Source organism: Muntiacus reevesi, chromosome 4, assembly GCF_963930625.1.
Source record: "Muntiacus reevesi chromosome 4, mMunRee1.1, whole genome shotgun sequence".
Taxonomy (NCBI): domain Eukaryota; kingdom Metazoa; phylum Chordata; class Mammalia; order Artiodactyla; family Cervidae; genus Muntiacus; species Muntiacus reevesi.
Genome location: NC_089252.1, coordinates 90,970,300 through 90,985,176, shown reverse-complemented (window position 1 = coordinate 90,985,176; position 14,877 = coordinate 90,970,300). Strand labels below are relative to the sequence as shown.

Sequence of the window (14,877 nt, the reverse complement as noted above, 5' to 3'; positions counted from 1 at the left end):
TGGAGTACCTGTTTAGATACCTACAAGAGGACCCTTTCTTTAATAATCCATCTAATACCCAGGCCTTACAGTTTTCAACAACCAGGACCAAGCTACACAATTTGCAAGACCCAGTGAAAGATTAAAATGTGGAGCTTCTTTGTTTAAAAAATCATGAGGAATCTCAAGATGGTGACAGAAGAGTGTCAAGCTGAGCGTGGGTCCCCTCTGAGCAGGGGGCCCTGTGTGGCTGCACAGGTCACACCCTGGTGAAGACTGCCCTGCCAACAGCACTTTTCCCTGGTAGGTTTCCACTGTCTTAATTGCTTCCTTTCTGCCTGCCCAGCCTCAGGCGCCTGTGCCCAGAACTAAATGAGCCTGTTCACAAAGGCACACAGACCCCCGGGGGCCAGCAGGTTCTGGACAGGGCCCCCGACATGCAGGGGCGGGGAGGGGGGGGGCGGCGGAGAATCACAAGCTTGCTGCCTTGCTGCTCTGGGGTGGCAGGGAAGGGCTTTAAGCCTTGGTTTGGGAAGTTTCCGTTAGGTCAAGTGGGTAGTGTTCCATGAATCTTACATTCATTTTGAAAAACGGTGCAGTGTCAGAGATCTGTAGGTCACTATGCTAACCTGTGAGTTTTTTAACAGGACAAATTAACATTAAAAAAAATTCTGACATAAGCACTGTATATTCATTATCAATAAATGAAAACACACTGACATGTGAAGAAGGCAAATTGCAAACATTTCTATCCCGCCCATCCTAAGATAACTCTTAGTCATGACAACAGTATCAGCTTAATTTTTTTTTTTTTTTTACCTCTACCGTAAACCGGGCAGTGTGCAATGCACTCTAATACTGTTTTGCAAATTTGAAAAGTGCTAAGAGAGTAGATCTTAAATGTCCTCATCACAAGAAAAAAATTTTTGTAACTATGTATGGTGATGGATTTTAACTAGACTTGTTGTGGTGATCATTTTGTAATACATGTAAATACTGAACCATTATGTTATATACCTGAAACTAATATATGGTTACAAGTCAATCATACCTCAATTAATTTTTTTAATTTTTAAAAGGAACTGTAATTATTCTTATTTACAGATGGGAAACTGCAGTGGAGAGATGTTCAATAACACAGCTAAGATTGTTCACCAGTGAGAAGCAGGATCTGGAGCCAAACTCAGTTTTGCCTAACTTCAGAATCCACTCTACAGCAGTCTTTGTGGTGGGGAGTCTGTAGGTGCGCAGAAAGAAAATACTAGAACTTCTAATGATACTTTTTATGCATTCTTTGAACATGTAACTCTATGTCACTGCTTTTGATGATGACTCTTTTGTGAGTATTTTACAATATACATGATGTTAATATAGTTCTTCATGTCTACAACTATGGGCTTCCCTCGTAGCTCAGCTGGTAAAGAATCCGCCTGCAATGCAAGAGACCCCGGTTCGATTCCTGGGTTGGGAAGATCCGCTGGAGAAGGGATACGCTACCCACTCCAGTATTCTTGGGCTTCTCTGGTGGCTCAGCTGGTAAAGAATCTGCCCACAATGTGGGAGACTTGTGTTTGATCCCTGGGTTAGGAAGATCCCCTGGAGAAGGGAAAGGCTACCCACTCTAGTATTCTGGCCTGGAGAATTCCATGGACTATATAATCCATGGGGTTGCAAAGAACTGGACATGACTGAGTGATTTTCACTTTCATGTCTGTAGCTGTATAATGAAATAAATAATTAAAAGTATACAAATGAATGGGGCTATATGAACAAAACAATTTAGAGGTTACTGCACTGTGCTATAACTTACAGACTAGTTTTTATACATGTATCATATATTTGAATATATTGGCATACATTTTTTTTTTAATAGAAAAGGATGACATATATGCTTTTTTCTATTTTCCATATTGTAATCATTTTTTCCATGTCAATAAATATTCACCTACAAAAGTATTCTAATGTAAGTACTGAGCTTCTTAAGTGTTACTTTTGATAAGATCTCATGATTTAGAACAAGGATCTGATATTCATCCTACATTCCAATGCCTTCATCCCACCCCCACTCCAATGAATGATGGAGTGTTGGAAGCCAGGGAATCTCTTTAAAAATACATCTCTCTTCTCAAAAGAATTGAAATACAGGACTCAAAGAGATATTTGTGTTCATATCAGCATTATTCATAAGAGCTGAAAAGTGGTGTAACCCAAGTATTCACTCACAGATGAATGGATAAGCAGAAGTGGTAAATACATATAGTGGAATATTAGTCCTAAAGTACAGGAAATTCTAACACATGGTACACTATGGATGAAACATGAGGACATTATGCTGAGTGAAAGAAACCAGTCACAGGAAGACAAATATTGTATGAGTTCATTTATATAAGGCATCCAGAATAGGCAAATTCATAGAGATGGAAAGTAGAATGGTGACTGTTAGAGGCTCGGGGGGAAGAAGGGAAGGGTTATTATTTAATGGGTACAGAGTTTCCATTTTTAAGATGAAAGATCTTGGAGATGGATGTCGTGATGGTTGCCCAGCAACTTAAAATGGTTCAGACGGGGGACGTCCCTGGTAGGCTGGTGGTGAGCAGTGTGCCTACCAAGGCACAGGACACACGCTTGACCCCTTTCCTGGGACGATCTCACATGTTCTTGGAGCAACTAAGCCGGTGCATCACAACTACCAAAGTCTACAAGCTACAGTCCGCGCTCCACAGCAAGAGAAGCCACTGCAATGAGAAACCCGTGCATTGCAATAAGGAGTAGCCAGCATTTGCCACAACTAGAGAAAGCCCTAGCCTAACAACGAAGACCCAGCACAGCCAAAAATAAACAAATTAAAAAAGAAAAAGGTTAAGATGGGAAAACAACAACAATGCATCTCAGTATACTCGAAAGACTTAGTGGAAGCAAAGTCCCAAGTACTGAGTCTTCATTCTGTACGAGGCATCCTGCAAGGTGCGTGATCTCATTCAATTCTCACAACAAATCCCTTGAAGAAAAGGGGGCTTAGGGAGGCAGATGAACCTAGAACCTATTATACAAAGTCAGTCAAAAAGAAAAACGCAAATATCCTATCTTAACGCATATATATGGGATCTAGAAAGATGGTGCTGAGGAACTTATTTGCAGGGCAGCAGTGGAGACGCAGACATAGATAACAGACTTGTGGATACGGGGGTTGTGGGGGGGCAGGGGGAAGGAGAGAGTGGGACAAATGGAGAGAGTAGCTTGGAAACACTATCATATATAAAATAGATGGCCAGTTGGAATTTGCTATGTGACTCAGGGAACTCAAACCAGGGGCTCTGTGACAACCTAGAGGGGTGGGATGGGGTGGGAGGTGGGAGGGAGGTTCGGGGGTGGAGGGACATATGTATACCTATGGCTGATTCATGTTGATACATGGCAGAAACCAACACAATATTGTAAAACAATCATCCTTCAGTTAAAAATAAATAAATTTTTAAAAAGGGACTTTAGGCTCAATGGCTTGAACTGGCTCAAGGTTACATCACTAGTAGATGAGGAAGGCTTGTCTCACTCAACTTAACGCCTGCCTGTCTGAATCCAGGGCCCAGAAATTTTCACTGTCTCTTATAAAGGAGATAAAATGACTTTGGCTAAGTAGTAAAAGCCTGGAAACTTAGACTGCCTCCACCACAGCCCTGAGTGGTCCAGTGCCTTGTACGTTGTAGGTATTCGGTTTTTAATCTACTGAATACAAGGGGGAATAGGGTCCAGCAATGAGAAAAAGACCAGGCATTCCAAGGTCACTGCTGATGGAGTGCTCATTTCCTGCCTTCTCACTGTTCAGCTATCTCCTCAAGTGACTAATATTAGACTTGGGGCCGCTCCACTGATAACACCGCTTACCACAGGGTCCACTGCCTGCTGCCCTCACTGCCCTCCGTTAGGGATGGCGAGGGTCTGTGGCGGGCTCCTGATACAAGTGCAAGTCTGAGATGGCAGGGGAGACCTGGGCACTGTAGGTCTGGTCCTGTCAACCTGAACTGTCATGGGTATGTCACTTGTTAGTTCATCCTGCATGAAATGAGGGTTCCAGTGCATAATCTGGGGGCAGCCCTAATACTCTCTGTGCAGAGCAGATGAAAAGCACCCACTGTATGGGATGGAGGATTCTTTCCAAATCCAGGGCTCTTCAGAAAAAGCAAGTTCAGAATTTGATGACTGTTTACCCTAAGAGCTACTGGAATTAAAATTGAGAGACGCAAGAATCCGACAGGCAGTACAAACAAAAGGAACTGCTTATCCTTTAAAAGCATTTTAATAGTGAGCTTTCACCAAATAAATAAGCCCCCACTTCACAAACTGAAGTGCACAGAACAATGGTCTGGGAAGAGGCTTGAACATCAGGGACAAGAAAGTGGGAAATACCGTTTATGTGTTTTCTTCTGGGAGACCTGCCATGCACATGAGTGGATTTGAAATTGATCAAAAAGAACTTAAACTCTGTTGAGTTTTTTTTTCAATTTATTTTTAATTGAAGCATAATTGCTTTATAGTATTTGTTGGTTTCTGCTTTTAACGATATAGTTCCCACGCTTATTTGTCTGCAGCTCCCTACTTGTTGTTATCTTGTGTGTTTATTGAACGTAACAACTCAACATCTGGCGAAGTCATGGGGAAATGTTAAACCATAATATGAGTAATACAAACATTACCCACACAGTTTCTTAATCTCAGTTATAACATGGGAATAATATTCCAACAACCTCATGAGCGGAGATGACGATTAATGAGTTACTGTTTGTAAAACATGTAAAACAGCCTGACATGTAGAAGTATTTACCAATCATTAAAAATAAATAAAATATTAATGTGCTGAACTGACTGTTAAAAGAACTATGTTTAAATCAAACCTTAAAATAGCCATAACACCAAGAGAAAGAAAAGTCATTTCTTATTATGCTTTTCACAAAAGCTCCTTGCTGATTCATTAAAGTTCTGGAGTGAAACCAGACAGAAACATTAAATTTTTGTCAAGTCAGCCTTCTTGATTCTGTCAGCATGGAAGGTAATGATTCTTACAAGTCTGTGTTAGAATACTAAAAAGGAGACTCCTGACAAAGGTCAAGAGCTTCAGGCACAGAGTCCTAACTGGGCCACTCTTGAAGCCATGTGACCTAGACAGTCCACTACTTACTCTCTCCACAGCTCAGTTTCCCTCTCAGTAAAATGGGGGTACCACGAGTGCCTGTCATCACAGGTTCAATGGATTAACACTAATAGCAATAGTTAAGCCAAACAAGAGAGACAAAGCAACTGAGCTCCAGATTCCAGAGAAGTTAGCTATCCACAGTAATACAGCAAGTACCTGGGCCTGGATTTGAACCCAAGCAACTAAATTCCAAAGCTCCTCTTCACGTCTGCCTCCCACTGATGTAAGGACATACTCAGCATAGCACCTAGCCCATGAGAGCTGCTTTTTAAAAAAAAAAAAAAAAAAAAAGCAAAACATTGTCACTGATTTTAAAGGTCCCAGAAATGGAATGATATTTTAGACCTTTAAGTGCTCTAGAGGTGTAACAAGTAGCAGGACAAGTTCTTTAAAAGTCTTTGATTCCCCCCCCTCCCTTCATTAACTACTCTCAAAGCATCCAGAGAAGTTCCTTTCCCATGGGAAACAGCTGCTATTATTTGCAGCACAGCTGTAAATGTGCATTATTCCTACCCATTTGAAGCTAGGTGACAATAAGCTATCATTCTGACCCAGCGATGAGTTTAAATCGTAGTCACTTTTTCTTATAAGCAAAAGTGCCCTAGTCACATAGTTTCTTGGTAATTTCCACCTTTCAGGATCTTAAAAAAAGAAAAGAAAAGAAATGCCTTGCTTTTACAGAGTCATTTGCAGCTGGTTCAGTGATAAAGCCTCGCCGTGTCAGCTTTCAGGAATCCTGTGTTTGTCTGCGTTGTGTTACCCAAGTAGCTTGTTATCTTTGCAGCTTAAGGGCTGACTTGGAAATTCAGGCTGTCAACTATTTAAAGAAAATGGAAGTCCTCACGCCACTATTTTAATTAACTTTCCAGAGAGCAAGGTTTTCTACTTGGTTATGAGAGTGTTAACTTAAAATACTTTGAAGGAAACAGGGCAGAAACAAAATAAGGAGGAGGATCTTTGTTTTAAAAGGCATTCTAGGAAGAAGAATTTGAACATAGCCATGATGACAAAACAGTATAGATAATGTAAAGAAAAGAGAAGAGAGTCAGGAGCAAATATTAAGGAGTATGAATGGTAGAGCGTGGGCAGTTAAAATGTATTAATGCAAATTATATGGGGCCTTGAATGCCAGGTTAGGGTTTTGGAAGGTGGATGTCTATGCAATGGGAGATAAGAGATGTGTGGAAGTCAACAACAACGATCACATTTATGTCTTAGGAAGATAACAGGGGGTTATGTGTGGGTATTATGCAGTACCCAATGGAATCAGAACAGACCCAGGAACTCACTGACTATGTGAGTGAGTTTGGCCTAAAATTTCCATCCATTAATTTGTTAAATGGTGATGATAAAACTGTGGTATGAACTGAATGAAATCAGGCACTGACTATTAAAATAATGCTATAGAAAGCAGTCAAACAATCAACACACACATGCATACTTTTACAGTCAGGCTGACTGGAGGAGACTGAAGACTGAGAAAGCCAGCATTCTGATAGAGAGAAGAAAAGAAGGGAGCTGTCTGAGGTGAAGGAGAAAGGTGGGAGGGAAAGGGAAAATCCCGAGAGATGATTCAACAGAGAAAGGAGCTTATACAAGGGGAGGCAGCAGGGGAGCTGATCTGGGGGCTGGGATGCTGGCGGGTTCAGCTTTAGAAATGCTAAATTTGAGAAAGAATGAGATATTTACAAGGAGTGGGTGGCCCAGAGCAGCCTCAAGAATTAGGTGTTCAATCAGCGTTTTAATTGAAAATGCCAAATGGTTCTACTACACGAGGATAGTATCTGAGGATCTTTATTGATCTATAATTAAACCTCAGTGAGCAAACTCAGTGAAGTTCTAAAAGCCATGGCATGTAAGCCAAGAGAGATGTGGAGTTCAGAATTGCCACTGAGGGAGCTCTGGACAGAAAAACAGATTCTCTGGAAGGAATCAAGGAAGTATCAGGCATGCCTAAATTCCCTTTCAGCACTTCACCTTCTTTGAGGAATTTCCCTTTGCTTGTTCCCACCAGAGAAACATCACTTATAAAAACAATCACAGATAACTCCAATCCCAATTACACAAAGATGTTCATCAAAGTATTATTTATATCAGCAGAAATGGGAAGCAATTCATATTTAAGTTAACAGGGGAGTGGTAAATTATGTCCATCAATTTGATGGAATATGAAAGTGGCGACTGTAGGAACCATTCTAAGCACTTTATATATATTAATTCAATCAGTCATCATAGCAATTCTATGGGGTATATACTAATAAAAGCCCTATTTTACAGATGAGGAAACTGAGGCTTGGTAAATTTAAATAATTTGCTCAAGATTGCACAGGTAATAAGGGGCAGATCTGGGACTTCAGTGAGGCTGTCTGGTTCTAATGTCTTCGCTCTAAACAGTACATAACATTGCCACAAATGCTACTTTTTATTTTTGCCTGATTTTCCTAAATTAGTTTTATGACAAAATTTTGGAGAAAAAATATACTCTCTCCATTCAGGGGAGGAGGAAATCAAATAGGAAAGGAGGGGTGACAATGAGTAAAAATTCTGCTTCTTTATATACCCAATGACAAAAGCTCGTTATTTCCTATTCTTTCAATCTCATCAGCAATAACTAATGCTCATACAACAAATTATAATCTACAAAGTCCTTGAACCCATTCATGGTGCCAAAACTACCCGGCCAAGTACCATTTTCATTACTCCCAATTTACAGATGAGGAAATTGAGGCTGAGAATGAGCAGAGGGCTCATTTCAATTTCATGGTGCTGGTTTCATGATTCCCAGTCCCAAGCTCCTTCTACTACTCAGCATGGTTTGGACAATTTCAAAACACTGTCCACCATTTCTTTAGTAATCAGTCAGGAAGGCACCAGGAACACACTGAAAGCAAGGAAAATGATTGACTTGGGTTTGGCCAGACTGATTCTCCAAACTTGACATCTTAGGGCTAAAAGGTCTGGGTTACCTAAGTACTGTTCTTTTTAAGACTTCTTCTGCCTCAGGCAAGCCATTTTCCCTAAAGGAGGTTTGTGGAATCAACCTTTTTCCTCTTTCATTCTTTCCCGGGCCATGTGATTACAGCTTCTTCACACCCATGTAGGTCCCAAAAGCCTCTTCAGAGGTTGCCAAGAAATGGGACAGGATGATGATAATGAAGAGGGAAATAATGATACTTTAATAGTTAATAATAACAGCCAAAGTGTATAGAGAGTTTGCTTCACACCAGATACCGACCGCCCTGGGCAATGTTTCCATACAGTTAATCTCACAACAGACCTGGGAAAGAGGTGCCATTATCTTGGTGGGGAAATGAGGCTCAGAGGGTGTCCATCACATGCTTGACCGGGAGAAAGTGGGGGAGGAAGGGTTAGCAGTCCACAGACAGTGGAGTCTGAGCTGTGGGCCCTGAAAGCTCTCATTTATAAATCAACTTCAAACTCAGCCCCTACGCAAAGGAATTCCTTGCATATCTGATCTTCCTAGGAAATATGGCTCCTCCAGGGAAGACAAGAGTGGAGAACACAGCCGCTCTTGATGTTAACGACCTAGAGACTAATTTATCTTCTTTTTATGCCTTGACATTTTCTTTTAATTAAAAAAAATTATCAAGGAAGCTAGCAGGGAAGATTTACTGGAGAAGGAAAAGGCTACCCACTCCAGTATTCTTGGCCTTCCCTTGTGGCTCAGCTGGTAAAGAATTCACTTGCGTTGCAGGAGAACTTGGTTCAATCCCTGGGTTGGGAAGATCCCCTGGAGAAGGAAAAGGCTACCCACTCTAGGATTCTGGCCTGGAGAACTCCACGGACTATACAGAGGCAGACACGACTGAGTGACTTGCACTTTCAGTAATTTTTATGATTCCTTCAAAGCTTATTTACTAATCTAATTTCTTTAAAAAAAATCACAAAACAGACTAAAAGGAGAGTGCGGTGAGTGGACCGTGGCATCTTAAGTGGACGCCTCAGTCATTCTACCAAATTAAATGGGCAGATGTGGGAAGTGCGCCGAGTTTCTGAAGTGAAGCAGGACTCTGTGACCGCCAGTTTTCAAGCCTGGAAGGCACGATCTGGTTATCAGTCTGTTAAGGAGCACACTAGTCAAAGACTTGGCAGGGAATGAATACTAGTTGATCTGTAAATAATCTACTGGTAAAGTTTACCCGGAGTAGAACATTAACACGGTAGAGGCAAGGCTTTCAGCCGGTTGTCAGCCTGTGAGCTGTTTCGAATTGGAGGTCTGGCCTCCACCTTTAACCCTTTCTACTACTTCAACGGCAACTACTGCATGAAAAGAACAGAATGGAGTGGATAGAGGAGGGTGAATTCAAATATAAACACTCTCTGATGATTTGGCCAGTTAGGCAGTTAGGACCAGTAAGTGTCTCAGCGGCAACAATACAACTGTTAGGTCAAGTGTATGAAGGGTGAGGCGCCTTCAGGGCAGCTGCAAAAAGAAAACCCCTATTAATCCCTTAACTAAGCAGCTGATGGATTTAATCTTTTTGTGCTTATAGTATATCTCTTCAAACACAAGATTAGTGTAAGTTTAAAAAATCAGCACGGGTTACCCAAGCTTTTTATAGATTTTTTCATTTGCTAACAAATGACAGAAAATAGAACTCTGGAGCATTTCTGAGAACAAGTTCTGTCACTCCGGCTTGGAAAGCTTCATTGCCTGGATTCATTCACAAGAAGAATAGGTTTCTATTTGAAGAGGAAAGAGACCTCCGTCTCACGCCTAGGGATCTACTTTCTTTTGATTTTGCATCCATTGTTATTTAAATAGCATTAAAAGATTCAGTGAGTTATTTTGCATAGTTATATCAGAAAAGGAACCATACCTGGTGTAATCCCCTTTGGCTTCCTAAAAAAAAAAAAAAGACAGATGATCAGTTTGTACTGATGTTAATCAAGCTAAAAGAATTTTTACTCTTGATCATTCTCCACTCTTAAAATGCCTGAGTTTTGTTTCAAATTTTTTTTTCACAAGGAACATTTTCCCTATTTACCACACTGGAGAAAATGTGGCATTTAAGACATTGCTGTAACTCATTAATTTTTCTTGTTTTTAACAGACAAGACAAATCTATCTGAAAACGCGTAGATGATTATTTCTCCTTTTAAGTTTCGAAGATCACGTGATAAATGCTTGTCTAGCAGAGCAGCACACTTTTTAGTCTGGATGCAGACCTTTTAAATCATTACACAGATAAACCGACACATGCCATTTACTTTCTTTTTTTAAACCAGCATAGAACCCACTGTTTTTCTACTATGCATGCCTTTAAGAATTAAAGGGCTCTTTAACTCAACCTCAAGAAAAAGTATACAAAAGTTACTAAATTTAAATGCAAATTACAGCTGCTGTGACAACTGCCGCCTCCCAAATGCAAGTCACCCAGAGCTCTTTGCCAGGAATATGGTCTTAACGCTCCTTCCTCAGTGAAGTCTAAACTTCATTTTCTTCTGAGACACACAATGCCACATTCTCCCTCATCATGCAAACCACACTAAAACAGAAAACGGTGGCTCACATTTTATTCTGGTAAACAACCAGGCGACTTTAGAACATTAGCTACTGGCCTATGCAAAAGTTTCAGAATTTCAGGCAGTTCACAAAACCCAATGAACAAAACGAGTGGGTAAAAAGCGGTTTGTCAGTTCTTACCTGTAAAATGAGTGCCGCTAACCTGAAGATAGTTTCGCTGTCTACTTCGATTTGCCCCTGTCGGTGGAAAAGGAAAGGATCACTGAACACAGGCTGCCCCAGGTCGTAGCAAATGGCTGTGGAGTTCGGGAAGCTGTCACAGCTTGGCACCTCCAGTTTACGATCAAATGCAGATCATACCATTCCAGAGGAAAGGGAGGGGGGCGTGGAGAGACGCATCCAGGGTTAAGGGGAAGCCACAGCGTGCGTGCGTGCGTGTGTGTGTGTGTGTGTGTGTGTGTGTGTGAGAGAGAGAGAGAGTGCGCGCTTTAATTAGCTGTGGGAAATTGTGTTTTGAGAGCAGTATTCTGGAAGGAACACACATGACTGAAAATTCAGACAGACTCTAAATGAATGAACAATTTTTATCTAAGTTCATTTTTACACTCCGATTTTCTTACTTTGTTCAGTGTTTTCCTGCATCATAGCAATTATTTTGGTACACACACAATGCAAATATTATAAAAAATGTGAGTTCCACTTCTGTGTCAATGAGACTACTGAATTAATATTTACAGTTTTATAGAGAAGATGTAAAGCCTTAAGAATCAGTTACAGCAAATGCTTAAAACACTAATATTCTGTTGCTTTATACTGAAGTCTGATGAATCCTAATTTATCCTTTTTCCAGTATTTTATTTTTTAAGATCCCAAAGAAGAATAGGAGTTTGAGGCTCTAATTAACAGGAATACTTACTCAGCAAGGGATGCACAAGTGTGGGTGTCTGTGTGTGGGGGAGTGCCTCTATCAATACTACTCACATATACCTTCGTTTATTTTGTTAAATGTGATGACATATTTAAATACCATTATTGCATTGTATGATAAATTCAACACTTAGTATTAGACTACGGTCATTATTTTTAAAACTTTTTTTTTTTTTGGTAAGATGCTAGCTTATAAGCATTACCACATGCTAAAACAATTCCATATAACCCTCTCCTGGTGTAAATCCTGTATAATTAGTACTCAGAATGCATAGTGTTTAAGAACACAGGTCTGCAAATTGCCCTGCACTTTTTCTTTCTCCTTTCTACCTGTTAAATCTGGGCTGAAGAGTTTTGTAATTACACCAAGTGTATCAGTGGTAAGTAATTTAGTAGTTTTAAGGTAAACGCACACTAGGTTGGTTTATAGGAGCAGTTAGCTCAGTGAGAATTTCTGCAAGGTTTATGCTTTTCTCTCAAGTTTCCAAATGATTTGACTGGGCTTCTCAAAAAAACAAACAAAAACAACAACAACAACAACAAAACAAAAACTAGTAACAATGATTCTTTTAGAAGTCATAAAATAAAATATACAACCCCCAAATTGGCGATGTTACAATGTCAGCAGTGATAATTATCTGTGTTTCCCTTCTATTACAGAATGAAAACAAATTAACTTCATTTTCCAGCATCTAAGTATTCCTTCTGAAACCTGAGGCAGAGGATCTGCTTCAAAGTTTTTTGCTTCAAAAGCTGACAGGCCCAGAGCCTTGGAATTCAAAGCTCGCCTATAATCTCTAGAAACAGATTATAAAATCAAAGAAGCCAGGTTGATTGCAGAAATCAATTGCCCTCTGTCTTTCAGGCAAGAGACAAGCAGTTTTCTAATCTGGTGAAAGATGATGAAGCAGTTAATCCAACAGGTGAGGAAGGAGCTGATCAAGATTTAAATTTTAGAAAGGCTGAATCCCTTCTCTTCAAAGAAAAAGAAACTCATGCAGAGGGAGGGGAACTTTTGGGGTGGCGGGGTGCGGCTAAAAAACATCTTTGAGTTTGAAATTAGGCCTGACCCCGTTAAGTCAAATTTGTCTTAAAATTGGAGAGGAGATCAAGTGTGTTAGTTCAAATATTAAAAAAAAAACAACTAAAGATGAAAAAAATATATTGAAAATTATTGCCAACTCCTCTGCCACCCTGTGACCCTTTGCTTCATCAGAATCTTAGATGAGTCATTTGAACAATATTTTACACACCAACTTTTCAATTTAGTAAATGAAAGTACAGCAGATAAAAAGATCTCAAACAGACACTTTAAAGGAAGCTGCCAAATATTTCTCTAACTTAGAAGAGTCATTAAACATTAAAAATGCTGAAATGAGGAGCTGAGGTATGAAAAGTACCAGGCTGGGACAGCTCTAGAGGAGTAGGGAGGCAAATACAAACCTCACCTGTGGGTTTTTTCACCTACACAGTTCAGTTCACTTCAGTCGCTCAGTCGTGTCCGATTCTTTTGACCCCATGGACGGCAGCACACCAGGCCTCCCTGTCCATCACCAACTCCTGGACTTTACCCAAACTCATGTCCATTGAGTCGGTGATGCCATCCGACCATCTCATCCTCTGTCATGCCCTTCTCCTCCCGCCTTCATTCTTTCCCAGCATCAGGGTCATTTCCAATGAGTCACTTCTTCGAATCAGGTGGCCAAAGTATTGGAGTTTCAGCTTCAACATCAGTCCTTCCAATGAACACTCAGGACTGATCTCCTTTAGGATGGACTGGTTGGATCTCCTTGCAGTCCAAGGGTCTCTCAAGAGTCTTCTTCAACACAACAGTTCAAAAGCATTAATTCTTTGGCACTCAGCTTTCTTTATATTCCAACTCTCACATCCGTACATGACTACTGGAAAAACCACAGCCTTGATGAGATGGAGCTTTGTTGGCAAAGTAATGTCTCTGCTTTTTAATATGCTATCTAGGTTGGTCATAACTTTCCTTCCAAGGAGTAATTGTCTTTTAGTTTCATGGCTGCAGTCACCATCTGCAGTGATTTTGGAGTCCCCCAAAATAAAGTCTGACACTGCTTCCCCATCTATTTTCCATGAAGTGATGGGACCAGATGTCATGATCTTCGTTTTCTGAATGTTGAGTTTTAAGCCCACTTTTTCACTCTCCTCTTTCACTTTCATCAAGAGGCTCTTTAGTTCTTTTTCACTTTCTGCCATAGGGTGATATCATCTGCATATCTGCGGTTAATATTGATATTTCTCCCTGCAATCTTGATTCCAGCTTGTGCTTCATCCAGCCCAGTGTTTCTCACGATGTACTCTGCACATAAGTTAAATAAGCAGGATGACAATATACAGTCTTGACATACTCCTTTTCCTATTTGGAACCAGTCTGTTGTTCCATGTCCAGCTCTAACTGTTGCTTCCTGACTTGCATACAGATTTTTCAAGAGGCAGGTTAGGTGGTCTAGTGTTCCCATCTCTTTCAGAATTATCCATAGTATGTTGTCATTCACACAGTCAAAGACTTTGGCATAGTCAATAAAGCAGAAATAGATGTTTTTCTGGAACTCTCTTGCCTTTTTGATGATCCAGCGGATGTTGATATCTGGTTCCTCTGCCTTTGCTAAAACCAGCTTGAACATCTGGAAATTCACAGTTCACCTATTGCTGAAGGCTGGCTTGGAGAATTTTGAGCATTACTTTAGTAGTGTGTGAGATGAGTGCAATTGTGCGATACTTTGAGTATACTCTGGCAATGCCTTTCTTTGGGATTGGAATGAAAACTGATCTTTTCCAGACCCGTGGCCACTGCTGAGTTTTCCAAATTTGCTGATATGCTGAGTGCAGCACTTTCACAGCATCGTCTTTTAGGATTTGAAATAGCTCAACTTGAATTGCATCACCTCCACTAGCTTTGTTCATAGTGATGCTTCCTAAGGCCCACTTGACCTCACATTCCAGAATGTCTGGCTCTAGGTGAGTGATCACACCGTCATGATCATCTGGGTCGTGAAGATCCTTTTTGTACAGTTCCTCTGTGTATTCTTGCCACATCTTCTTAATATCTTCTGCTTCTGTTAGGTCCATACCATTTCTGTCCTTTGGTGAGGCCATCTTTGCATGAAATGTTTCCTTGGTATCTCTAATTTTCTTGAAGCGATCTCTAGTCTTTCCCATTCTATTATCTTCCTCTATTTCTTTGCACTGATCATTGAGGAAGGCTTTCTTATCTCTCCTTGCTATTCTTTGGAACTCTGCATTCAAATAGGTGTATCTTTCCTTTTCT

The 14,877-nt window shown here is 40.5% G+C and overlaps 1 protein-coding gene across 5 annotated transcripts in view; it reads right to left on the bottom strand.

Annotated features, from left to right (window-relative positions):
• FRMD4B (FERM domain containing 4B) overlaps window positions 1-14,877 on the bottom strand; it is a 347,554-nt gene that overhangs the window by 62,587 nt on the left and 270,090 nt on the right. For all 5 annotated transcript variants that reach the window (XM_065933299.1, XM_065933300.1, XM_065933297.1 and 2 more), the window contains 2 exons: window positions 10,836-10,892; window positions 10,009-10,031 (listed from right to left, as the gene is read on the bottom strand). In XM_065933299.1, coding sequence (XP_065789371.1) covers window positions 10,009-10,031; window positions 10,836-10,892 — 80 coding nt within the window. The remainder of the gene's footprint in view (window positions 1-10,008; window positions 10,032-10,835; window positions 10,893-14,877) is intronic.